This window comes from Peromyscus leucopus, chromosome 12 (assembly GCF_004664715.2).
Source record: "Peromyscus leucopus breed LL Stock chromosome 12, UCI_PerLeu_2.1, whole genome shotgun sequence".
In the NCBI taxonomy this organism is placed as follows: Eukaryota; Metazoa; Chordata; class Mammalia; order Rodentia; family Cricetidae; genus Peromyscus; species Peromyscus leucopus.
Window position 1 is genome coordinate 51,971,801 of NC_051073.1, and position 16,163 is coordinate 51,987,963.

At 46.2% G+C, this 16,163-nt stretch overlaps 1 protein-coding gene across 4 annotated transcripts in view; it reads left to right on the plus strand.

Moving 5' to 3' along the window:
* Sidt1 (SID1 transmembrane family member 1) overlaps positions 1-15,584 on the plus strand; it is a 96,600-nt gene extending 81,016 nt beyond the window's left edge. The window contains exons 20-26 of one of the 4 annotated variants that reach the window (XM_028872088.2): positions 784-798; positions 1,935-2,011; positions 5,385-5,431; positions 10,885-10,990; positions 11,076-11,186; positions 12,318-12,431; positions 13,759-15,583. In XM_028872088.2, the coding sequence (XP_028727921.1) occupies positions 784-798; positions 1,935-2,011; positions 5,385-5,431; positions 10,885-10,990; positions 11,076-11,186; positions 12,318-12,431; positions 13,759-13,821 (533 nt within the window). In that variant the 3' untranslated portion in view covers positions 13,822-15,583. Of the gene's footprint in view, positions 1-783; positions 799-1,934; positions 2,012-5,384; positions 5,432-10,884; positions 10,991-11,075; positions 11,187-12,317; positions 13,239-13,758 lie in introns of those variants that run through there. The other 3 variants (XM_037209745.1, XM_037209747.1, XM_037209746.1) reach the window with 3 other exon arrangements.
* Positions 15,585-16,163: the final 579 nt, after the last annotated feature.

Sequence of the window (16,163 nt, forward strand, 5' to 3'; positions counted from 1 at the left end):
GAGGGAGTGGAGCCCATGCCTTGTAACCTAGCCTCTGTGTCAGGAAGAGGAAGCCAGGAAGGCACTAGATAGAAGTAAAATTATAAACGGGACCTGGGTGTCACGGGCCAGGCAAGGGGGTTGGAGACAGACGGCCACTCTGTCCTGACAGGCTGTAGGGAGAGGTGACCTGCACCCTGCCTGGAGGGTCATGGGGAGGGACTAGAGGATCTGTGATCTCACAGCTGTTTCCATGTGCCAATGATTGCGTTTGAGGTCGGTCCACAAGCAGGAAGCTGCATTCACAGACGGTGGTCCGGCCGTCTCTAACCTCTCCCCAGGTTTCCTCAAAGCCTTTGCTTTCTAACTACAGATCCCTTTCCCTGCAGTTCTCAGGAGAGCACACAGGAAAGACAGCGACACAGAGCATGTTGTAGGTGGACAGAAACCACAGAGCCATTGCCCAGATCGCCCCCTGTGTCCTTGTCCCAGACCCTAGGAGTTAGACCTCGTGGGTTGTTCATAAGAGAAAATGGGTTCCCGACAGCAAGTGCTGAATGGACGTAGGAGAGGAGAGAAAGGCCTCCTCTGTTTTATTCTTGGGGAGGGGCTTTCTGTGTGTCTGAGATAGAGTCCCATGTCCTGCATGGGGGGGGGGGCGGAGCAGACATCACTTTTACAAAAACCAATTAAAGCCATCGTGTTAAGAAAAAGAAAGTCAAGTGAGAGGTGGTTTACGTGTCTGGCTTCCTTCTTACAGATCATTTCTCTCTCTTATTTCTTCTCTGCTTCCCACTGATTCAGATGTGTCTGACACAGGTAACGAATGCCCTGCCGCCCTTTGTAGGGATCTAAACCGGTTCTGGACTCACCTGGGCTGTCCTCCAGCTCTGCCCCCTGCCTTCCCCTTCCGGGTCAGGCAGTGCCTGGGAGGAGCATCCAGAGAAAGGCTCAGAAGCCAGTCCAAATTGCAACCCTCGCTGGGGTGCATCCCTTCTGGGCTATCACAGGGTCGGGCTCCTTCCTCCTGGTTAAGTTCACCCCAGCCTAGCCTTGAAGGGGAGGAGAGACCCATCAGAGTGGGGGGTACACTCTCAGCAGTGCTGACTCCGCGTACACTCAGTCATGCTTTTGATGTCAAGACATGAGTAGCTCACAGGGAGAGAGACTTCCTTTGACCTTGACTCTGAACGTAGCAGCTGGACCTCTCACACTGATGCCATTCCATTCCAAATGTGCCTCATTGCAGGACTATGTTTTAAAAACCCTTTGTCTTTCTGGCCCCATCTTAACTTACCTTCCTTAATAAATTTGAATGTTGTTTCCATACTGCTACACTTTCTAAACATCTCTAGTACAGCCCAGGATCTCTTGGTTCAGAACTGAGGAACTCAGAACCGCACTGAGAAGTGTAGATCGGAACCCTTACAAGTTATGATCCCCAATCCCCACTATGGAGAGCAAATCTTTTAAGGTAGATTGGAGGGTCCCATTACATCTCCGCTGATAGGAAACCTCACCAGAGTGACCTTTATACAATGGAAGCTTAGTGGAAGGAAGCCGAAGGGTGGCAGCTGCCTGCCATTCATGTCCCTTGGCAGCCTTTCTGCTATATGATCCATGCGCATGGCATTCCCTCCAAGACAGCATCGTTTTCTAGAGCAGTGGTTCTCAACCTCCCTAATGCTGAATACAGTTCCTCAGGTTGCGGTGACCCCCAACCATAAAATTATTTTCATTGCTACCTCATAACCGTAATTTTACTTCTGTCACAAACCTTAATATAAATAGCTGTGGTTTCCGATAGTCTTAGGCAACCCCTTTGAAAGGGCTGTTGGACCCCCAAAGTGGTCGTGACCCACGGGTTGAAAAACGCTGTTCTAGATCATATTGCTCGCCTATCAGGTGCAAAGCATTTCTCTGTGTGTTTTCATCATGTGATTGTGTCAACACAGATCTGGGAATCTTCCGGAGGGCTGCTATGGTGTTCTACACAGATTGTATCCAGCAGTGCAGCCGACCTCTGTATATGGTACGTGCATGCTCCTGTGTTTTTTGGCCATCCCCCAGAACGTGGAGGAGCAGTGGGAGAGCCAGGTTGGGGGGGCAGGGACTCAAACCTCCAGAAATCCAAAGAACCAGATGGCCTGAGATGGCTGCAGTCCAGTCAGTGGGGAAAGAATTGTGTTGTTTGTTCTTTTAAAAAGGCAAGCTACAATGGTCCTGCTTTTATGGATAAAATATTTGCTAATGTATAATGAAGATAAAGGAAATATATAATCACACACACACACACACACACACACACACACACCAAACTTTTGTTTTGTTTTGTTTTTCAACACAGGGTTTCTCTGTGTAGCTTTGGAACCTGTCCTGGAACTCACTCTGTAGGCCAGGCTGGCCTTGAACTCACAGAGATCCACCTGCCTCTACCTCCCAAGTTCTGGGATTAAAGGCGTGTGCCACCATTGCCCGGAAAAACCACAAACTTTTAAAATGGTGTATGTGTTTTAGTTTTATTTTCCTTTTTGAGAACATCACATATGAGCACTCTATCTCCATGACTACTGACTCTTCCTCTTCTATTATGATTGTTACATATATATGTATAGATCTATACATACACACACATGTATATGCAACCTACTGAACCTAGTTGGTGTACATGTGTCCAGGGCTGATCCTTTGGGGTTGGAAAACCTGTAAGGGAGCTCCTCCCTGGAGGAAACTGATTCTCCTTCTCCCAGCAGCCATTGACCACCTGTAGCTCTTCATCTAGGGTTGGGACCAGGTGGAATTTATCCCGTCCTGATTGGCATGTCAACCGGAATACACCAAACTTTTAAATAGTGATTATTACTGCGGGGAGAATCAAGGCAGAATGCCTTTATAAATAATCCAAAGAGGTGCCCTCCCTCGTGAAAATGAAGTCTCACACTATTAATACTTTGACCAGGACAGCAGGTGGGACCGGGCACAGCTCTGAACAGAGTTTCCTTCTGGTCACCTCCATGAGTGTGTCAGTTGCTCATTGTCGCTGTGGTAGAACTCTTAGACCAAAAGCAACGTTTGCAGGAAAGGGTTAATTTGGCTTACACTCCTGATCACAGTCCATCACTGAATGAACTCAAGGTGGGACCTCAAGGGAAGAACTGGAACAGAGACTATGGAGGGGTGCTGCTTTGTGGCTTGCTCCTTATGACTTGCTCAGTCTGCTTTTTTTGGGGGGGGGTGTTTGTTTGTTTTTGTTTTTCGAGACAGGGTTTCTCCGTGTAATTTTGGTGGCTGTCCTGGATCTCACTCTGTAGACCGGGCTGGCCTCGAACTCACAGAGATCGGCCTGCCTCTGCCTCCCGAGTACTGGGATTAAAGGCCTGTGCCATCACTGCCCAGCCATATTATCCATTTCTATACTAAGCCTAAGAGACTGGGGCTGAAGCCCTGCCTTAGTTTCCTGGCCATTGACCTTGGGAAGTAACCAATGGGAAGAAGGATCCTCTGAGCCTTGGCCTTTGCATGGTTCTGTGCTCAGATCTGATGCTGCCTTCTGCTCCAGAACACAAGAATTCAGTAAGAGCCCAGTTAATAATCTAATAGCCAGAAGGATTGCTACATCAAGAAATATGGAGAGCCCCTAGCCTGACAAGCTTGGGCAGGAAAAACGGAGAGACTTGAAGCAGGGATTTTGTCTAGGTGAGACCTATAAAGCCCATCAGAACCTACGAGCATTTTGGGAGTCGCGTGTGCCTGGGCTAAGAGCCAGGTGGGGCAATTGATGTCTGAAGCGCAGAACAATTTTAGCTTCACAGCAAAACTGAGCAGGAGGCTCCAGATTCTCTACACGCTCAGGGCTCCTACACATGTGTAGCTGTCTCCACACTGTGAGCATTCCCGCAGGCCGTCACATGAGGCGGCATCAGCACCACCCCCAGTCTGCGGGGCACACACCGCTGTCTCCCGCCTCGTCCCTGGTGTGGGTTTCGACAAACATATAATGACAGGTTTCAGCGAATACATGGCATCGCTCGGAACAGTCTGGCTTGCCTAACACTCCTTGGTGCTCTCTCTGCCTGTTCGCCTGTCTTTCCTGGGGCCACTGCCAACCTCTGATCCGCTTCTAGAAGGTTGCCTTCTTGTTTTGCCTGTCTCCACGAGTCACATGACTGGACTCGAGTCATGTGACACCTTCTCTTAGGCTTACCTCTTTCACTTAGCTCCATGCATCTACATTTTCTCCTTGTTCTTTCCATGAAGGGACAGCTCTTTTCTCTTTAGTTCTGAAGACTCCTCCTTGGTCTCAGAGTACTACCTCGTATTTATCTGTGAACCTACTGAAGGCTGGCTTGTTGCCTCCAGGTTTGGGTCCTTACCACTAACACTGAGAGAGCATTCAGGGGGGTGGGGTTGCTTGAACCCACGTGTTCAACCCATTTGGGTGCCTACCATGGGGAGAAATTGGTGGATGACATGGTAAGCAGGTATTCAGTTTTGAGTGAAAAACAAAACAAAACACCCAACTGCCCCCAAAGTGGCAGAGTCCGCCTGTACTCCTACACATGTGTTCCAGGAACAGACTGTTCTGGTGACTCCACATCCTCACCAGCATTGCCAACCAGTGCTTTAGATTTTCACTATTCCAGCAAGTAAATAAACTTTTGTTTTGTTTTCAGACAGGGTCTCCCCATGTAGCCCAAGCTGGCCTGGCACTTGCTATGTGGACAAGGCTGGACTCGAACTCAAGAGATTCACTTGCCTCTGCCTCCCAAGTATTAAAGATTAAAGAACTTTTAAAAAAAGGCATTTCTTTTATATTGGATGGCGCAGGTAAGGAAGCAGAGAATTGGGAAAATGGGAGACAAGTAGCCATGTACATGCAAGTATAATTAAACCCACCTAGGAGTTTTAAGTAGTAGCAAAGAGGCAGAAAGAGATGGAGAAAGAATTTCACTCAGAGTAACCTTAATCACGTGGACAGTTCCCTGTATCTCCCAGCCCCCATTCCTTAACTTCAGGGTTAAGATTGGGGCTTAGGAGTGAAAATTAACTCCTACATTTAGTTCTGACTGTGCAGTCCAGGGCATGGGCGCATAAACAGTCGAATCCTCACGACTGAGTCATGAGTACACGTCACCAGCCTCCTGCTGAGAGGCGGAGCCAGCTGCTCAGCTCCACTCTCCCCTGCAGGGGCAGCCACACCCTGCTCTGCTGACCACACTTTCCTACACGGAGCTCTGCTACAACCCTTTGTAGTCAGGTCTCGCTGTCCAGCCTGGCTGAGGATTAGGGTAAACCCCAGAAGAGACTTTCCACAAGGTTATTGTTTTTCCACAGGTGACGCTTTCACCCTAGTAAGTTGCTAGCATCACAGCCTCTGTTCTAACACTCACTCTTCTCTCTTCCAGGACAGGATGGTGTTGCTTATTGTGGGAAATCTGGTTAACTGGTCCTTGTAAGTGGAATTACGGGCAATAATGTCCTTATCATTATTAACGTCTGTAACATTCGGTTTAGAGTTCTTTGACTGTCATTTTTACAAGGAAATCTGAAATTAAGGAGAGACTGTAAAACTGCTTGTCCCAGAGACTTGATAGAAAGTGTTAGGTGTTCCTTAACACCTGCAAAAAAACAAAACAGAAGAAACAGAAAACCAAAACAACAACAACAAAACCACTAGGAGTCTGGATAGATGGATCAGTTGGTAAAGGCACATGCTGTCAAGCCTGAGACCTGAGTTCAATTCCCAGAACCCATGTTGTGGAAGTCGAGAACCAACTCCATTAATTGTACACACACACACACACACACACACACACACACACACACACACACACACACCTTAATATGCTCATATATACAAATAAATAAATAAATGTGGACCTATTTTTAATTAAATAAATGCACTAGGAAGCTCTTGTATACTGGTGGAGGCTTCTTTAAAAAAACATTGATGCTTTGCTAGAATTCGCCCAACAAGACAAGTATCTATGTGGACAAACTGGATGGATGGGTGGATGGACGGATGGATCGATGACTGTGAGAAAGAAAGGAAGGCAAGAAAAAGGGAAGGAAAGGAAGACTTTTTCCTATGAGTGCAAAATGCAACATAATTTAAAATTATCTTGTAGAACTTTGCATGATGCCTATCGAGGAGGCATTCGTTTTTATAAAATACTTCTTCCTCAGTTTGTGGTGTGTAGTGTGTGTGTGTGTGTGTGTGTGTGTGTGTGTGTGTGTGTGCCTTTGCTATTTCTTTCTCTCTGTCCTCCTGTTCCATATCATTCTCCTGCAACTTGTCCCTCTTCATCCTCTAGTCCGTGTTTCCCCAGGTGAACATAAAACAGCTGCAACAGACGCACAGTCTCTGCCAGCTGAAATTCTCTTCTGCGACCTAGTCACACTTGTAACACAGGAGCTGCTTCAGTGATCTCTCAAAACCAGTACCTTCAGCTGTTTTTATTTATGACTCTCAGCTAATATGTTTCTCCGGCTCTGGGACTTTTGACTCCCCATTCCTGATACACATAAGGACACAATCCACTCACAAGACAAGATGAATAGCCTCTCTTTGCTCACACAGCTCTGTAGGATGTCAAGTCCAGTAAGGTTTGATGTCCCATAATTCCCTGTTTTCCTGGCAGAGGGGCTGTCTCTTTTTCTGTTGTTCCATATAGATATAGAGTGATTGGCTATGACTGTTATTTTAAAAGAGTAACTCTCAGACAGGGTCTTCTGTAGCCCAGGCTAGCCTCTTGCCCCCACCTGACTGCTGGAATTATAGATGTGTGCTACCGTGTCTGGTTTACCTCTATTCTTCTGTTTGTTTGGTACTGTGGATAAAACTCGGTCTCCTGCACACTAATCAAGTGTTCTTCCACAGAGCTACACACCAGCCCCAGCCCATTCTTATCTACTTATTAGAATGTTGTTTCTCTTAGTCAGAACATACATGCAAACATGTGTTCAAGTGGATGCAATCTATGGCCAATCCAGTATTTACAGATCCCATATTGTGTTCAAGTGGATGCAATCTATGGCCAATGCAGTACTTACAGATCCCATATTTATAAATATCAGCATCTATTTACTAATCATTATTTATGTATGTCTTCATCGTAAAGGAATAATTCCTATATGGCTCTGAAGAAGAAAACCTTAGGGGTGTCGCGGGGGGGGGGGGGGACCCAGAGAGCCCAGGCAGCCCAGGCAGCAAGCAGAGCAGCACACGTATCAATTACTAACTGATGAATCTCAGGACAGGCCACCCAGGAGTTTTTAGTGAACTGAGGATTTCAGAGTCCTAAAGGATGGCATTTCGTGCACAATCTACAGCACAGTCAGCTGGACTTTAAAATTCAAGGCCATTAATAACAGCTTTGCACTTGAAATACTTAGGAATAAAATTTGAGAGATGTGCGGAATCTTTCTTCTGAAAATTTAATTGCCTTATTAGGACACATGGAAGAAAATGTATCTGAGGGGAGAGAGATGTCGGGTCTCGGTTGAAAGACAGATTACTATTCTCCAACTAATGTATGAATTTAAAATCAGAGCTAGAATTGAGATAATGGACTGTTATTACAGAATGTATGCACTCAGGCAAGAGCATCAACAGTCTCTGAAAAGCAAGGTTAACATGAGGAAGGAGGGGCCGAGAATTCAGTAACTATTCCAACATTATCCAATAGAACTTTCTGGAATTATATAAATGCTCAGTACTGTACAGTCCTAACAGGAACTATTAACATGTGGATATTGTGATGCTGAAATGCAGCCTGTGTGTCTGAGGAACTGAATTTCAATTTTTATTTAGTTTTAATTAATTTAAATTTAGATAGCCATGTGTGACTGCCACATGGGTTGGCATGGCTAGCCTAATAAGGAAATCTAATATTAAAAAAAAAAATAACAAAACAGAGTGAGGCAAGCACTGATCCAAAATTAGAAATATAAGCCAGTGAGTCAGAATGAAGAGGACAGAAGCAGATGTGCTGGTACGCATTATAACTCAGCTACCTGGGATAGAAGGCAGGAGGATCCCAAGTTCAAGGCCAGCCTGAGCATCTAATTAAGATCCTTTCTCAGAATAAAATACAAATGGTTTAATCCCCCAGTACAGTGAAAGCAAACAGAATAGAGACAAGAAAAATCCTGACAAAACACCATGCCAATACAGATTTTACCACATTTAAGTTTTTATTAACATGTGATGATTTTACACACACACACACACACACACACACACACACACACACACACACACACAAACACAAATGTAGTTTAGTGTGATATTTCAAAACATGTATTCAGCATACACCAATCAACTCCACCTTCCTTTCATCCACCCTCCACTTCCCAACTTCAAGTCATCACTATTCTTCATTCGGGTTTGATTTCCATTTCCCTGGTAGCTAATGATCCCAATGGCTCTGTCATATATATGCCATGTGTATACATTCTTTTGAAAAGAATCTAGTCAGATTGTCTGCTGCTGCTGCTGCTGCTGCTGGTGGTGGTGGTGGTGGTGGTGGTGGTGTGTGTGTGTGTGTGTGTGTGTGTGTGTGTGTGTGTGTGTGTGTGTAGGCGCATACATTAGGGAGCCCCTTATAGAGATCAGAGGCATTGGGTGTCTTTCTCTGTTGCTTTCCACATATTTTCAGGATTTCAACTAGACAGCCTGACAATTGAGGTGCCAGGATCCAGCTGTCTCCATTCCCCAGAACAGAGTGTTCTGCCATGTCTGTGATGGGAACTCAGGTCCCCATGCTCATTGCAAGAGCACTTCACCCTCTGGGCCATCCCCCCCCACCCCCCCACCCCCGCCACCCCTGCCACCCCCTGTCCCTCATCTGCCTGTTTTAAAGTTGTATTAGTTGCTTTTTGTGTTATTGGTTTTTTGAATTCTTTGTATTTTGGGTATTGTTTAGTTTGCTTTTCTGTTGATGTGCTCAATACCATGACAAGAGTCAGGAGAGGGTTTATTTCGGCTGACAGTTGTCGTCCATCATGAAGGGAAGTCACAACAGGCACTGAGGCAGCTCCCCGGAGGAGCACTGCTTACTGGCGTACTCAGTCTGCTTCCTTCCACACCCAGGACCGTCAGCCTGGGGCTGACGCCACCTGCAGTGGACTGGGCCCTCCCCCACTAATGCCTGATCAAGAAAATGTCCAGCCTGACGGGGGCATTTTCTCAATTGAGGTTCCTTTTCCTAGATGACCCTATCTTATGTCAAGTTGACAACAGAATAAAACAAAACTAGCTAGGACAGATATTAACCCAAAATGAATCAATCCAGGGTTGTTGATAGCTATTTTCTTGTTTTCAAACGCTTGTCTCTTCCCTCTGGGACCTGTTTGCTGTGCAGAAGCTTTTCAATTTGATAAAATCCCACTTGTCAATTTTTACTTTTTGTTTCCTGGAGTCATAACATAGTTGTTGTTGTTGTGTGTTATACTGTGTGTGTGTGTGTGTGTGTGTATGTGTGTGTGTGTGTGTGTGTGTGTGTGTGTGTGTGTGTGTGTGTTTGAGACAGGGTCTTGCTATCTAGTCCTGCCTTGTTTAGTCCTCACTTTGTAGCCCAGGATAGCCTCAAGCTCATGGCAATCCTCCTGCCTCAGCCTCCAAAGTGCTGAGATTACAGGATTGCGCCACCCATCACACTGTAGGTTTTTAAAGTATATTTATTTATTTATTTATTTATTTATTTATTTATTTAAAATTCAAATAAGGAGATGAAGAAGAGTTACAGCTGCATGTAGCACAAGCCTTTAATCCCAGCACTTGGGAGGCAAAGGCCAGCAAAAGCAAAGGCCTGTCTCAGGGGGGGAAATGTTACCAATATTTTGTTATACTGAATAGAAATTTTAAACAAACTTGAAGTTAACCCTCAGTCAAAGTAAATTTCAGTGTCAAATTAAATATGGACCGCTGGCATTAACTTGGTAATGCTTGTCAAGCCAATTTGCTGTGAGATGTCCTGTATGTTGTGAATAAATAAAATGCTGATTGGCCAGTACCCAGGCAGGAAGTATAGGATAGGTGGGACAAACAGAGAAGAGGGGCTGGGAGGTAGAAGTCTGGAGGAGACGCCAGCCTGCCGTCCAGGGAGCATCATGTAAAGGCAGCAGGTAAAGCCACAGAACACGTGGCAGGTGATATATAGATTAACAGAAATGGGCTGAGTATAAGAGCAAGAGCTAGACAATGGTAGGCCTGAGCTAATGGCCAAGCAGTTTAAATAATATAAGCGTCTGTATGTTTATTTTATAAGTGGGCTATGGGACTGCTGGGGCTTGGCGGGACCTGGAGAGAAAAACTCAAGTACACCAATTACTGAGGCAATCCTACCTCCAGTAATCTATTCTGATGAACTAATAATAAATGAAAACAAATACAGTGTGTCTGAAGCATTTACTCCTTCACGACAGTGCTGTTTATAATCATGAAAAACTGAAGGATTCTGGGGAAAACCATTCCACCCAGAGAGGAAAGATAACTGTTGATGGTGCATTCACTCATAAGCCCATTGTGAGGTCACTAGAAATGAATGTTCTGGCAAAGATGTAATAAGTTAAAGGTTATTTATATCACTCGTTAAGTTGTGTAACTGTCACTCACCATCCAAAGACATTTCAGTTAGCAGAGGACCACGTGTACACAGTGCTTCCGAAAGATGGTATGACCTAGTGACATGGTGGCCATCTTGGCTTGCATAAGGACATGCTATGATGTTCACACAATGCCAAACTCACCGACTATACATTTCTCAGAATGTATCCCCGCCATCACACAATGCATGACTGTGCCTTAGAGTGGGTTTTTAACTAGTGAACTCCCACAGTGGGTAATGATCCACTCATGTTATACCCGGTTTCGGCTGCCAACACCCTGTCCCATATCCACAGTGCCTTCTTTGGATTGATCTACCGGCCCAGGGACTTTGCATCCTACATGCTGGGCATCTTCATCTGCAACCTGCTGCTGTACCTGGCTTTCTACATCATCATGAAGGTGAGCACACGTGAGGAGCTGGCAGCGCCGGGGGCCCTGCCTGCAGCTGGGACGCCAGCCTCCATGGCTTTGCATCTCTCCACAGCTCCGCAGCTCCGAGAAGGTCCTTCTGCTACCACTGTTCTGCATCGTGGCCACGGCGGTGGTGTGGGCTGCGGCCCTGTACTTTTTCTTTCAGAACCTCAGCAGCTGGGAGGTAAGAGGTCCATCCTTTCATCCGAGCAGTTCTCGGTCCATCCTGCCTTTTGGACCTTCCTCCCTCTCCTGCTCTTGCCGCCTCTTATCTTTCCCCCATTATTTAAATCCACAGCTTTCTCCAGAAGAGAGAAGGCTTAGCAACCACCCTTAAATGACAGGCAAGTGATATGTGGTCAGCACTGCCAGGGTAATACCACATGAACTTGCAAACCCCGTAGATAGTGCAAACATGACCTTCTCTTACAGTCTGTGCCCAGGGATGTTTAACGCTCAGTTAGTATATTGTCGCCATCTTTCTCGTCACAGCCGTCATCCATCAGTAAATGCAGGAGTGGACACTACGTCCATCCTGCAGACAGGAAAGCTGAGACCTCAGAAACCAGCACTTTGTCTGAAGCACAAGCAGGAAGTCTCATCTCTCTACCACAGCATCAGCACATTTGATCTTAGAACATTTGTTTGACCCCAGAAAGCAAACTCATGAGCAGCCATTCTGTTTCTCGTTGACCTGGTAATTCTTGGCAGCCACTAATCTACCTTCTGTGGCAGTGGAATTGCCAGTCTGGGTATTTCCTAGAGCAGTGGTTCTCCACTTTCCTGTTGCTTCCACCCTTTAATACAGTTCCTCACGTTGTGGTGATCCACAACCATAAAATTATTTTGCTGCCACTTCATAAACTGTAATTTTGCTACTGTTATGAATCGTAATATAAATATCTGATATGCAGGATATTTGATATGCGTCCCCTGTCAGGGTCTCGACCTACAGGTTGAGAACTGCTATCTTAGAGATAGACACACACACACACATCATGTGGCCTCTGAGTCTGGCTTTATCCACGCAGTGTGCAGTGTGATGGTTTCTAGGTCACCCACGCTATGGCCCTGCATGAGCATGTCTTCTAATTACTGATCAGTTTTTCCACTGTGGGGCACAGTGCATGTTATCAGTCCATTCATCAGCTGGTGGACACCTGGGCTGTCTCCATCCTGGGACTATTCTAAGTAGAGTTGCTGTGAACAACTGTACCCGATCCTCAGAAGCTGACTTTCGGAGTGCTTCCTCAAAGTCAAACCCTGAAATCGTTGAACCACGGGACTTTTGCCTATACACGCCTCTTTCCTCCAGGGAACCCCAGCTGAATCCCGGGAGAAGAACCGGGAGTGTGTCCTGCTGGACTTCTTCGATGACCACGACATCTGGCACTTCCTCTCTGCTACTGCCCTGTTTTTCTCATTCCTGGTGAGTCAGTGGCATCTTCTAGCTCCGTTCTTCCCTTTGCAATCTTGCGTATTTCCTGCTGCTCATCCTCAACCTCTCGACGTTCCCCTCCAGTTACTCTCTGCATTTGCTCAGTGCAATTCAACGCACTGACCATCTCCCCGTGCTTTCTTTCTTTCTTTTACTGTAACTTCTGTGAGATCATAACTTTCATTTTTCTCTACTTTCCCATGTTTGCACACACAGAAGAGCGACAAAACCATTTTCCCTAAGTTGCATGGTGACCTGGGACAGAACTGGTTCTTGGACCCAAATGTTCAGAATTCCCCCGGTGGTTACTTAAGGCATTCACTAAAATTCTCGTCTATGGAATTATTCCTTCTCATGACAGGCTCTCTTCCTTCCCTTCCTCCAGCCTCACTGTGTATTTTGTAAAGATTAGGTTCCTAGAGAAACTCAAAGGGCCACCTAGCCAGCGTGTTCCTAATCTAGGGTTCCTTATGATTTGCTCGTGCCCCTTCCCAGAATCCATTAATAGTTATGCTGACTTAAGTTGACCACCCTTGGCATTCTTTAGTCCTTTTTTAAATTTCCAAATTAAATGTCTGTGGTGCCTGGACACAGGTTGGGGTGATAACTGTGGGCGGTCACTGCAGATGGCCTCCAACCTTATGAGGCCAGGCATGCAATCACAAGAGTGGAGCAGGGCTGCCCTCTAGTGGCCCGAGTGGAAAGTTCTACCAATTTCTGTGACTCTTGGACTTTTCTGATAAGAGAGAAGACATGAGATAAGAAGAGTGGTCTCATGTGGGAAGGGAATTAGAGCAAAGCAGGAATGGTCCATTTCTTATATAGCAATGCACTATACAACAATGCTTCGTCTTGATTTACACGTCTTCTAAGGAATGACTACCCAGCCCACCTTACTCAAATATTTTACCATTCTGCACCGCAAGCTCCCGATACTTACGCCCTAGTTTAATTTTAACCCTCACACATCTGTCTGTGAAATATATTGTCTTCTACCTCGTGAGCTTTCTTCCTTTTTAAGATCCTTTCCCAAATGTGAGCTCCAGGGCAGAGGGTGGGTATCACTTTCATCCCTAGCTGAGTCTCTAGTATCGTGAATAGCACATGAGAACCCTCTTCATGGGTATTTCAATAAGTTGACACAGGAGCTATAATTTGGTAATAATAAGCCCCAGTTAAAAGCAAGGCATTGCGGACCACTGCCAAAAATATGGGAGGGGAGATGTCGCTTTCAGTCTGTGAAGTCACAAAGAGAAAGCAGGGGCTCCGGGTGACCAGGATTTACATTCCCTTCCCATCTCCAACCCTCTCACTACAGGTGTTGTTGACTCTGGATGATGACCTGGATGTGGTCCGCCGAGACCAGATCCCTGTCTTCTGAGCCTGCAGTATCGCAGGAGAAGGCCCGATCCACCTTGGTGCTGTTTCCTGGAAAATACGGAGACTGCAGCAGCATGCCCACTGCCGGACACTCTGCTCGTCCCAGCGGGAGTCCACGGTGTCTGCATTCACACGGGAAGGCCAGAGCTTGGGGTGAGCTCACCTGGGGAAGAGTGGGAGAAGGGAAGCTCTGTTGTGCACAGAGGCAAAGCCAGGAGGCTCCAGAACCTCTGTCTGCAACTTCGAGCTCAATCTAGATGCAAGCTGCCTCAGGCCTGCTTGCTGCCTCGGCCCCTCCCCTCCTCACTGAGATCGGTAGGAGAAACCAGCTAGTTGTACCTCCCACCTAGAACCTTTGCTGTGATCACTGCCAACCCTGTAAGATAGATACCTGCTGCTCTAGAAGCCCAAAACACCATCTCACTTCCCCGGGTCCTCAGAGGATGTGATTCCTCAGAATATGGTGCAGAAGTGGGACTGAGTCTCCATCCAATTGAGACAGACGTTCTGGTAACTCAAGCTATTCAGGAGGAATACTAAACAGTCTCCCAGGTTCCTGGCGCTACTGGAAATGCTCAGGATGGGACTTTGTCATGCACGCTTCTGATTGGGTCACCATTGCTGGTCCCAAAGTCGAGGGATCACCTATTTCCTAGTGTCTTCACCTCACCACGGGATGTTGACCCGGCACTCTGAAGCGGCCTTCTCAGAAGGGCCCTCTTTCTCCATAGACTTCTGACAGCTCCAAGATGGATGAGAAAGGGAGAAAACTACAGCAGAAGAAGTGAAAGAGGTGACAGACAGCGCCAAACGGCTGAGCATCAGGCAGGCAGCCTCCTCATCTTAAGGACTCTGGATTCTGGAGCAAATTCAACCAAGCAGCAGTGTTTGGTGGTCCCCGCACACACAGCTCCATCCGTGCGTGCGTGCGTGAGTGCGTAAGTGCGTGCGTGCGTGCGTGCGTGCGTGCACAGCCTTGGCAGGGAAATCAGCATTCCCAGCGGCATTACCCCGGGGTCCTCCACAGTTGAGCCTCTCACCGGTCACTTACGGAGCTGTAACTCTGGATGGACACGTGTTCCTCCTCAACGTGGGTTCAGGAGCTCATAGTTAATCCAGCCGCCTCGAATTGCATCTCCCTAGTCTGATGTAAAACAGCTCAGTGCTCTAGTTCCTCCTCTCACATCATCTGGCAAATCCTGCGAGAAGCCTCATTTTGACCAGGCTTCCTGGTTGCCTGGAGTACGGTGTCACCGGAAAATAGACATACAAGTGTGTGTACACATGCCTACTTGCTTGTGAACTTGAAGTCTCTCCTCACCCGTGCTTTCTTGATCACTTATGAAGGAAACGGACCAGGCATTCCTCTTTTTAAACGTTATTATTCTTTCTCTCAAATATCTGCATACTGTTCGAACATGTGCTTTGGAAGTTTGAACAGTGAGCTTTTCTTGATTTAAAAAATGCAAAGATAATTTCCACGAATTATTTTGTGCGGTTTTTCTTTCTTTCCTACGTGGTCCTGTGTTTGCAATGTCTTTTCTGTTACTCTTCATTACTTCAAAACTTGTTGGCTTCTGTGGGTCATATGAAAACTATCGATTAGATAGTTGTCCTAGTCAAACATCTTTAAAAAAAAAAAAAAAAAGAAAAGGTTGCCAACAAGTGAGACGTTGTAGCTCAAGCCCTTAATCCTAACAAAGGTAGAGGCAGGTGGGTTTATGTGAGTTCAAGGACAACCTAGACTACAAAGTGAGTTCCAGGCCAGCTAGGGCTGCACAGTGAGACCCTGTCTCAAAACAAAACAAAACAAACAAACAAAAGAAAGAAAGCAAGTTCAAATCTGATTGCTTATGGCTAATCGCTGATTCTTTCAAAGCAGTCCTTCTAATGTTGAATCCTAAATGGTCCAATAAGGAAAGTGTGTACAGAAAAGAGCATCCAAACAGACCTGTGACCTGAGAGAATAAATACAAAGATAAACTATCTAATTTGGAATCTTGTTTGCGGGGCAGAGAGTCAATGAAAACAGGACAATAGAAAGGGCCCTATGGAAGGGAAGGAGAGAGGGTGATTGCACTCATTCTTGTGTTCTGTTGTGTCTTGTTGTACTATAATGTCACATGTCCTGGTCATTTCTGTTCTTTGCAGCAGGACTAAAAAGCCCCAGACCAAATCTGCCTTTAAAAATAGAACTTCCAAGTCACGTGTTGCTAGTTGTTTCTACAGCCTAGATCTTGTGGTTGGAAGTCAGTGTGCTTCATTTTAGGATGCTAGTATGCTGGGGTAGAGGAAGGCCACTGGAGATGTCAGGAGCCTCTGGCACATCACTGAGATCTAAAA